An 11,256-nucleotide genomic window follows, 5' to 3' on the forward strand; every position below is an offset into this window, starting at 1 on the left:
AATAATCTCTTTGCAATTATCCAAACACACTCCATATGTCACGCTGTAAAAACAGATGGTCACAAGGTACAATCAGTCAATTCATAAATGAGGAAAAAAGTGAATGGTATAAACACAAACAAAATCAGGAGCAAGAGGGAAAAATCCAGTCCGGTTACACAATAGCTCTTTATATTAAACTTGGCATTTTTTACATCAACCTAAGCTAATTCAGGTGTCACCTCCACAGCCTATATCAGCTCTGTCTTTGACACGTGTTAGTACTGAGCCATCTGTGAGTAACAATCATCTGTTTGGGGTTAGTTTTGAACACGAGTAGCCAAAAGTCAGCTTCTTTGATCATCTTCCTGATGTGTGGTCACAGTGGTTTCACTCTTTCTGGCCCAATCAAAGAGCCCTTGAACGCAGCGAGGTCCAACTCCACCAAACAAGAACCTGCCCGCCTGCAGAGGCACCAATCAATGAGCAATCAGATTCCCTCTTATCTATTTGGCTCGGCTGGATGTGGATGTTAATCAGTCCCGTATCTCAGTAATGGTGTTCCTGTTAATTGCCTCCCTTCGTTCTGGCTGTATCCCCTTTCGCTTATGATCGCTATCTGCAAATGAGGTCAGAAAGGCATATGGATCTTGTTACTGAATCCTAACAGGGGACGGTTTGGAAACACTTCTGGCCGCGTGGCCTGGCGTTTAAACAGTCCTTAGATTAAGGAACTTGTCGTTGCTCCCATGTGTTGATGGGTTCGTTATGATCCGTGTTTAAGCTTCAGCTCTCCAGTGGTTTCTGGGAAACAGCGGGAAATATTGCTGTATTTTAAAAACAGTATGAAGTGTAGATTTTCCATAATGGGGGGGGGGGGTTTAGTCCCTGTTCTTATCCCAAGTCGTTCCCCATGAGAATGGTGTGATTGGCATATTCATTAAGCTTTGGTGTCTGATAGCACTCTCGTTGAACCTGGTAACGGTGTGATATCTGGACAGCTCCAGGGCAAGTCAGCCACCAGTCTGAGTGACATGCAAATACAGAAAGAAATAATAATACAGATCAAGATTTGGTTATTCAGAGTCTTTGCCATGCCTGGCTCAGACTGACATGGCCTGGAAAGAGGCTTTCAGTCAAAATCGAGTTAAGGGGTTCAAACCTGCTGCTGTCACAGCATGACAACAATTTGAAAAATTATTTTTGAAAAATCAACTATGATGCAAATATGCGCCTTTGGATATGGAGATCAATGTGAAGCAAAGGTCACCCAGGTCATAATAAATTGGCTTGGTCGCCTCCAACCCTTAAAACACTCTTTCATGGAGAGAGGGTTAACTGTCCTTTCTTTCAGGCTTCTCCTCATGCATAAATAAACCTGTACCCTCCGCTCCCCAGCAACCCTTGGGCCTGCTCAAGGGAGCAGAAGGTCTAAGAGCATTCCTCTATGAAGACTTTCCCTTTTCTAACTTTGCTTTGATTTTACGCTCGTTATCCCCCCCGCAGCTTGCCGGTCCGGGACAAGAGACTCTATACCTGATGAAACAATGGGGGAGCTGTGCTGCATGGTGAAGCTAAGCCGAGCTCGGGGTGCCAGGAGGGGTGTGCATTGTCTGCCTACGTCACACTGCAACAAGAGTAAAAAAAATGGGGGAGACCATTATCCCCGGTTTTCTCCAGACCAAATTAATTAGCAGCTCCTGAAAGAAGAGATTCTCCAAAGTGGGACGTCTTAGCCAGTCAGTTCTGCTCATAAGCCTTTGTTATTCACGGGTGCCCAGCTGTTGTGCTGCTACCGTCAAAGCAGAGGACCTTCTCCCTGATCTCCAACCTCCTCGCCCCTAATGATGCCCTCCAGGCAGCGGGGCTAAAGGGAAGGTGGCAGGGTGAAGAGGTCTCTCTGGATGGGACCAACTCTTCACTCTGAAGACTTCACTCGTCTTTTTGAAGCACGGCAGAAGCAAGACATCCACAAAGATTTATTGTTGATTGATCGGTGAAGGCTTTTCAGGATAACAACTAAATAAATATGTTATATATAACCTTTCTGTTAAATTAAACACTGGTACAAACTGCAGGTGTTAAGAGGGAAGCATAGATTATGATAAAAGTTGGAATCTGAGAAAACAAGCTTAAATAGCAATTTTTGTAGAGTTAATTACCAAAAATATCTATTAATGTGGGGAAATAAGATACTCAAAAGTGTTAAAAATTGTGAAAATCCTACTGCAATCAAACTATAAATGCAAACGACATAAAATATGTAAAGAACTGCATAAAAATAGGAAATAACTGTGTTTCTCCATGCCTTTATTCACATTAACTGAATATATAAACAGAAAATACATTCATTTATTCATTCTTTCTTAAATAAAAAAAGTTCTAAAAAATAGAAACTTACTGCTGATGAATAATGAAACTACATACGAATGGAATCTAAATAGAGTCAAATAAAACTAAAGTAAAAAAAGATATAATAGTTAAGCTTCCTGTTTCAGCCAGAGGTGATACAATACTGACCCCTAGTGGAGCTTTAAGGAAACATAACATTTACAAAATATGAAAACAAACAAAGATGTCCAGAACACCCAGCGTGCGGTGGGGATAGAGTTCTGCTGACACATCATATCATTAAAATAATAATACGTCAGCATCTATTGGACACTTTTTGCTCACAGTTGAGATCCATTTTGGCCCTAAAATCTCCCAGCCTTTTTCACTGTGAGCAGCCGGAGCCCTCCCTGCTCTCTGAATGGACTCACAGGGCTGATCCTGGGCAAGCTGGTGCCAGTTTTCATGGAGCGATCTGGATTAGGCAGCGATCTCATGAGGGTGCACTCTTTGAATCCACCTACTCGCTTAAATGTGTCAGCACTGTGAGGCTGTGTTTTTTTAGGAAATAAATAGGTAGGGCGTCTCCTCGGAGTGTCGGGGGCGGTGGAGATGGCTCTGCCTTGGATCTTGTTCGTCATATTTTGACTGACATCTCTGTTTAAAATTGGAACGCAGGTTTTAGCCCTCCTGAGAGGAACATCCTGAGTATGAAGGCTGTCCCAGAGCTGAGAGTCCTGAGACGTGTCGGGGCCCCAGGAGTCTCGCAGCCGGGCGTTGCACTCCATGTTGATGCTGACTTCATCCCTGCACTGCGCCTTATGGATGGCATTGACCTTTAGGAGGATGGAGTCTCGGCTCAGAGGATGATGAAGCCCCCTCCTCTTGATCCGGTCACTTGTTGCCTTCTCACTCAGCATCACGGACGGGGCAGTCACACAGCGCTCTCTGGCTTTAGAGGAAAAGTTCTTGTATAAGATGTATCAATTCTCACAAGAACATGACATCCGTATACAAAATGGCACCGCGGATGTGAAAACAAAGCTGTCTATGCCGTACTGACAGTCTATTTGACACGATTTTCATATTTTTGGAGTAATCATACCGTTTTGTATTTTATAATTTTGTATTGTTTTCTGGCATCACTTTAAAATTGGACTGATTTTGACAAAACCCTGTTATACAGGACATCTCATACAGACAAAATATCAAGCATTTTAACTCTTTTTGAGTTTCTTAGATTTTTTTTACTTTAATTTTTTTATCAGAAATGTACTACTTTAATCTTGGTTATTCTGAGTTTTCTCTCAGTATTACCACCTCGCCTAGCTTTTCATTATTTATTTTATTTATTTTATTTTATTTTATTGATTTTATTGATTTTATTTATTTTATTTTATTTTATTTTATTTATTTTATTTATTTTATTTATTTTATTTATTTTATTTATTTTATTTATTTTGCCTACGATGCCCCTTATGGCGCAGTTCCACTGCAGCGCGGAGCTCGCTTTAAGCGTGCCGTGTCGTGCCGTCCCCTTTTTTGGTTGTGCTTCCACTAGGCCAATTACCGGCGCGGCACGGCGCGGGTCCACTTTTTCACCTCTTTTCTGGCCCTAGAAAATTGTGGTTCTATCGGGGCCAACAAACAGGGCTGAGTCGGGCTGAGTATGCTAAACTAGAGAGAGGAGCGCTGGCAAGAGGGCTAGAACTACAACAAGATGGACATATTTGACCGTGATTTAATTGTAATACACGTTTCAAAATGATGCCGAAGTAACAACATACTGATACCGGTTAGTAAAAACCATGAATTAATGCTTTGTCAAGTCTGCAGACAGACGGCAGGCGAAAAACCTTTTAAAATTCGTGTTTTTCTAGATGGAGATTGGCTAAACTAACGCAGTATATGCCCCGACCGTCCACACTCACAACAACGGCCTATACAGACATAAATAAAGCAGCGACTGTATTCACCATGACACAGGCAGTCTGTGGTGTGTACTTGTTTAACTTTTGTCGAGTTTCTGAACATATATGAGGAGCTGTGAGCTCTGAGTGCTAACGGCTAACGGCTGTGTTGTGTTTCTGGATTTCTCATTGAAGATGACGTCACGGCTCCGCCTACACTGCGTTACTATAGTAACTACCCCAGTTCCTAAACTGTAATGGAAGCGCAGCATGAAGTGAGTCGGCCCTGTTAAGGCCCAACGCGGCCAAGCCGTACCGAGCCGTACCGAGTGTGGCCGAGGCCGACCGTGTAGTGGAAATGCGCCATTATACACAGTCAGCCTTGAGTGTGCTTACCTTGTGCTTTAGTGATGGAAGGCAGAAAGCGGGTGTGGTAAAGCAGCTCCGCTCTCTCTGACTTCTTCCTGTTCTTCTGTGCTGTGTGATCTGACCCGGCAGAGGTGACGCAAAGTTTTCTCAGTGAGACTGCTGTGTTTTCAGAAACCAAACCGTTCTGAGTCCCAGCATCGCCCTGGCCTCCCTCAGCTGACTCGCTGTATTCCCAGAACACTTTGGCAAACTGGTAGAGCTTCACACCTGACGTCGCATTCACTATTATTCTGAAGCAGGGTGCAGAAAGAAATGATGAGAGACAAATGTAACCAGAGAAACACACTTGTAAAAATAAACATCTGACTCACCGGTTGTCATGGAAGTGCAGCGACAGTATTCGGACTGTTTCAGCCTCTGCCGTGATCTCTCTCAGACAATCTCCGGTGAGGAAATTAAATATACGAATCTTCCCATCCACACAGCCAGTGATAACACGCAGGTAAACAAGAGTCATAGATTTTACCTCCCTGCAGATAAATCAAGAGTTAGGTTTATTAGAATATATAACTGTGTTTGATAGTGGGACAATTAATTGGAATTTGCAGGAGGTGCAGTATTTGTTAAGGCAAAACCTTTGTCAAATGCATTTCTGAATTAAGATTTGAGAATTCCCAGCATCTAAAACATACTCATCAGACTAGAGAAACACATCTTTGGTTTAGGATCCTAGCAAAATCTCACACCATGATCGTTTTAATATATTTATCAATACCAATTTCAAATATAATGCAATAATGACCATTCCCCTTTTATATTGTGAATCATGCAGTAATAGGACTAAAAGTCAAAAATAATTCAGCCCTGAGGATACTCAAATTAAAACAGCAATCAAAAAGGCAAAATATACCGAAGAGAGTGTATTCCTATATAATTTAAAAATGTTAAAACAACTTCCTGGGTGGGTTTCTTGCTTACTTTGGGTGGGGGAAGGTCATCAGACACTCTTTAACGCCACAGTTTAAACTCCAGGCCATGACCTGCCCACTGGTGTCTCCAGATAAAAAATGCCATTCGTCGAAGAACAGGCACCTCACTGAGCTCCTGTGGGCATCTATCACCTAAATAACAAAATAACAAAATATATATTACCAATTGTTGCTGAAATACAGTTTGACAGAGGTTAAATATTTGTCTCCACTTATAAGTCTCACCCTGAGCAGCAATGCGTTCTCCATGTCCCATATTTTGACAAAGCCCCGATCACAGCTGCTGAACACCGTCCTCATGTTGATCCTCACACACTGAACAGGGCTTGTGTGCTTGAAATGAAAATCCTCAAAAATCTTCCCTGTGTGTAGACTCCACACTGACAGTGTGGGAGTTCAGTTTAGCTCACTTACACATATCAATGACATTTAATTTATACAGCCTAATATCACACATTTGTCTAATGGGGGCTTTAGAATGTGTACAGAACATTACGCCCTCTTTCCTTAGACCCTCGCAGCGGACAAGGAAAAACTCCCAAAGAAAAGCCCACATCTATTTGGGAAAATATGTAAGAGAAACCATGGGGATAGCAGCAGGGGAGTGATTAAAACATTTCATTTAATTATTTCCAAACCGAACATATTAGTGGAAATAAACTAAGTGAAAATCTGAGTTTTAAAATATTATAACATACAGTATGTTCTTGTAATTATAAAAATATGTCTGTGAATCCTACTAATAACTATATATACAGCTAAGAATAATGCACTTTTAAACAGTAGGGTTTGTTTCTGCATGCGTATACATTATCCAGATATTGAGGTATTTGATAGAAGATGTGATGGAATAACCATATGGCAAGCTTTTCATTTTAAGCTATGATTTACTGAAGATGAATCCTATATATGAACCATGATATGCGTCCTTTAAAGGCTGCTTACCTTTAACTAAACAGTCTTTACCTCCTGAGACAAGGCGATCAGCGTGGACACCCAGGCAGTTAACAGTGCCAGTGTGACCGTACAGCATCATCACACACCTGTCTGTCTTTAAACACCAACACCTACAAATAACCACATCTCTGTCAGTCACAGGGCAGATTGTAGCATCATCCAGCTTCCTCCTCCTCCTCCTCCTCCTCACCTGATGCTGGCGTCGCAGCTGGCAGTGATCAGCAGCTCTCTGTCCTCACACAGCAGCACCGCCCGGACGCTGCCCACATGGCCCTTCATCACCGACACCATCTTTGTTTCTGACCCCACATGAAGCAGATGCACCAAGCGGTCCTTGGAGCCCGTCGCCATAAACAATCCTCCTCTGTAGTCCACCACCCGATGAGGGTCCTCTCTGAACCCAAGCACAACCAAGTCATGTTTCATTCCAATGAGAATGTTTTAGTCAAAATAACTTAACACACTTACTTGTCCAGCAGCACCTTGGTGAAATATGCACCACAGTAAACATTTCGCTCCTCCATTGGCACCATCTTGGCTTTGATTTTGGCATAAGCAGCTTCAAATGGCTTGACCTGTTAAATAAATAAAACGCTTATCCTCATATTGACAATCGATTTCTGGTACCAAGAAATTAGATGTGTGTTAAAAATGTATTTACCTTTTGGACACGAGCATGAATAACCACTTTCTCATCCGTTTTGATTGGTACAGGAACTTCAACGATGTTGGCGTAAGTGGAACTGACTTTATTCATACCTTTACCCTTCTAGAACAACAAAGAAAAAACATAACCGTCATTGTGAGTTTAAATAAAAAATGTACATGATACACTTTTAAAAGTTTTGCTTCCATCATTATCAGCGAAAACTTTTGAAAAACAAATCCTGTATGCACAATTAAATATTTATACGTAAACATACACATGCTCCACCTTCATCATTGCCTCAATTTGATCCTGGAAATATCTTCTGAACTTGATTTCCTCTATGGTTTCCTTTGCGAGGTGCTGCCAGGATGGGCAAACCTTCAGGCAGCATCTCAGAGAGTTCTCATCCAACAGACCTGGTGAAAGAAAAATGTGTACAGTAAAATGTCTGCATGTATGTATAATATTGAAGTATTAAAAATATCAAATGTTAAGTTAATTGTCATTACTTTGTATTAGGGATGCCAGCGATTATTCGATTATTCGAATATTCGTTACAGTCTCCATAATCGAAGATTATTTTAAAAATTCGATTTTATTTATATATTTTTTTATTAATATTTATGTTTTTCTTTTTTTTCCTGGTTTGGTTTCAACCAAAATATAGACTAATGCTAATAATAGTAATAGTATTAATAATTGTAAATGACCATTGATCACACCACCAGTTTGTTTTACTGTAAACTTGGAGGAAGCCAGCAGCGCAGAGTGCAGACTGCTGCTGCAGCTGTGGTGTCGAATAATCGATTAATATTCGCCAAGGCTGTCCGATTTTCGATTTTGATCATGGTCAGTTTCTGGCATCCCTACTTTGTATGTCATATTGTTCCTTTGTTTCCCCTGCAGACAGAGGTCACAGGGAGCAGACAGCCAAGTGGTTGCTTGGCAGGGATTTGTTGTTTTTGTATACAAGGGCTACCCACTTGAATAAGGTGCATTTAACAAGAGCATTCTTTAGCAACTTAGTTGCATCCCCATAGTACTTTGAGACTCACTTTGCTGATATCTACGAGCTCTAATACTCTAATATATGGCACTGAAATCATTATCTTCCTTACCAGCTTTCTACCAGCTTTAAGTACTAGGTTATAGTGTCATATTCTTTCATCTTCAACATTTAGCAGATTGCTTTTGTTAGTTCTACATATCTTTTTATTCTGATTTGTTTTCTGGTTTTATTTTGTTATCCTCATTTCATTTGTATTGTACTACTCTTGATGCCTGCTCTTGTGTTTTTGTGCTATTTTGTCTCTGATGAATAATGTCATTTTGTCAAGTTAAAATTCCTCTTCACTACTGTTTCACTGTAGTATCCTGAAGCGTTAAGAAATTCACTAAATCAACCAAATTTTACAACATGTATAATATTATATTGTATACAAATAATATACCAGAAAAGATTTAAACTAATTGAAATATGAAGCTGTTAGCAGCAGGCCAACTGCATAAGTTGATGGTAACCAAAGTACTGCATTTCCTTTCCTTTGTGTTACTCATGTGTTGACTTACCTAATATCCTCTTGGACAGATCAACAGGTAGGCCCCTGATGAAATCTCGATAGCGGCTGACTCCAGACGCAGACTTTGCTGATCCGGGCACCACCATGAGAGCGGGGTCCTCCGAGTCTACATCACTTTCAGAATCATGCTGACCTCTACTACCATTCCTCACTGAGAAGGAGCACAAGATTATCAAATGGTAAGAAGTATTTCATTCAAATAAACACAAAAAGTATTTTGGAGCAATTATATATGTATAGGCCTATATGATTATACATGAATGTATTAACCGCAATGAAACAACGAAATTGCTTAATGACACTTCATTGTTTGATTTATGTAAAATTACGTTTAACAACTTCCCTATCAACATTGAGTTTAGTAATTCAAAGTACTATCCAGACCAAATGTATATTACTTTTACATTTCATTTGTTTTTAACTATTTAGATTCTCATGCTTTACTTTCTTTTTTCTTTTTCTTTTTTTTTACATATTAAAGACATTTTGGAGGGAGCCAAATGCAAAATACTTCTTTACTGTAATTGTTGTGGATATAACAATAAAAAACGAAATAAAAAAAACTCTGGAACTGTGAACTTTGCACATGTATGGATTGTACTGGCCTTTAGTGGCAGACATGGGACATTGCAGCTCAGGAGTTGCAATAATAAGTCAATAAAACATGTGGTTTTTTTTACCATTAAACCGCAGAAACCCTCGTTGTTGCCTGACCAGAAGCACGCTGGTTAAATTAGACAACATGCGCAATAGTTCCGAGTCACAGAGTGAGAAAAGCCGGCAAAGGTAGCGGGATTTTATCCAGTCCGGGCTGCTGGTGAACCAGTCCCAGATCTCATGCAGGTTCACCCCAAGAGGTCTCCCCTCCAGCGACCGGCCCGCCCCGCGGCAGGGGAAGTCCTCGGGGGAGGTCGGGCTCCTGGACCGGGCGTACGTGAGTAAAGTCCACGATGTGACACCCAGCACACTCTGGATGCTTTCCAACACTTGGACGTTTCTGCATCGTAACAGCAGCTCCACCACGAACCTCCTCTTGAATTCATCCGACACCGTCCACCAACACCGGTTGGAGGCAGGGGGCATGGGGGCAAAAACGCAAGATGGACACATCCCGCACATGGAGAGACATGCCTCCGCCTTTTCGCTGTCCCGATCGCATGCGGTGATACCAAATTTAGCGGACTTCATTTCGACGCTGTAATAGTTTGTGGTGCTCTCCGTTGGCTACGTAGTTGCCACGCAACAGTTGTTTTTTTTCCTCTTTATTTTAACAACATCTATAAACATCATTCAAGAGGTTGCCCCGGCAACAAGTTCCAGGCGCCAGCAGGGAATGGATGCTCAAAATGCAATAAGTACACATAAATAGGCAAAGTAAAAACTGTGAATAATAGTGATTATAAGAGGTTTATAAAACTCCTAATACTATAGTAAAAAATAAACTATACAAGAGATATTAAAGACAAAGTGGTGAGATAAAGAGTGACAATGGTGTTATTAATAGCAGCAGTCACAAGGTGAAGACAATATAAACAGCGTACTACACCAGACTAATATATAGAAACTGACACTAAGTGTTTGGCTATGTTCATATAGTAATATAACTAAATAATACAGTAGGTCATTATTGTAATACAACTATTATGTAATATCATAATATGGCACTAGTATGGGATCCGATATAGTGTAAGGTGCAATGTCATAATAGCATGTATAACATAATATGATATAGGCCCTAGTGTAGCAATATAACATAGCCTATAATATTAAATGCATCAATTCTATTTCTACGATTTCCACCATATTCAATGTACATACTGCTATATTTTTAAATATTTGTAATGTTACTATAGTTTTCTATCAAATTCCTCGTATGTGTCAACCTACCTGGTAATAAACCTGTTTCTGATTCTGATAATGCACATATAGTAGTAAAGTATGGTATCACGTGATATATGCTGAGATGGTTTGCAGCAGATATGACCAAGTTCTTTATAATATTAATAATAATACATTAGATTTACATAGCGCTTTTCCTGGTGCTCAAAGCGCTTAATGTGACCCTGTGATTATGATATCGCCTTACCTAAGAAAATGTGTTTCTGTAACCCTGCCTTTATCAATCAGCCATACCTACAAACTATGTCAAATGGTAAGGAATTGTGTTCTTGGCAAGAAAAGACGTGCGCCGCCCGGGAATCGAACCCGGGTCGCAAGAATGGGAATCTTGCATGATACCACTACACTAGCGGCGCAGATACGAAACATTGCTTCCACGGACTACATATAGTTCACAGAAATGTATGAATAACGGATTTGAGAAATGTGTTACAAAAATTGATTTATAAGAACATACTGTACGTGCGATAGGAAATAAGCTGCAACTGCGTACGTTGTATTAATGTTGACACCTTTCTTTGGAAAATAAAAAGTAACATAACGTAAAAACGGACTTTTATGTTGAAAGTGTAATTGATTTACTTCCGGGGAAG

General features: G+C 40.5%; 1 protein-coding gene and 1 non-coding gene across 2 annotated transcripts; both read right to left on the reverse strand.

The window, feature by feature from the left end:
• Nucleotides 1-2,675: 2,675 nt before the first annotated feature.
• fbxw10 (F-box and WD repeat domain containing 10) lies at nt 2,676-9,952 on the reverse strand. Its single transcript, XM_034119657.1, has 12 exons — nt 9,429-9,952; nt 8,754-8,899; nt 7,470-7,600; nt 7,197-7,304; nt 7,004-7,110; nt 6,726-6,929; nt 6,524-6,645; nt 5,804-5,958; nt 5,568-5,710; nt 4,961-5,119; nt 4,617-4,879; nt 2,676-3,262 (listed from the first exon to the last, which is right to left on the reverse strand). Exons 1-12 carry the CDS (start codon nt 9,950-9,952, stop codon nt 2,676-2,678), a joined length of 2,649 nt encoding a protein of 882 aa, XP_033975548.1.
• Nucleotides 9,953-10,948: 996 nt separating this feature from the next.
• On the reverse strand, nt 10,949-11,019 carry trnag-ccc. The gene has a single exon. It is a non-coding gene; the product is annotated as a tRNA-Gly (tRNA).
• Between the last annotated feature and the right edge of the window lie 237 nt (nt 11,020-11,256).

Source organism: Trematomus bernacchii, unplaced genomic scaffold (genome assembly GCF_902827165.1).
Source record: "Trematomus bernacchii unplaced genomic scaffold, fTreBer1.1, whole genome shotgun sequence".
Taxonomy (NCBI): domain Eukaryota; kingdom Metazoa; phylum Chordata; class Actinopteri; order Perciformes; family Nototheniidae; genus Trematomus; species Trematomus bernacchii.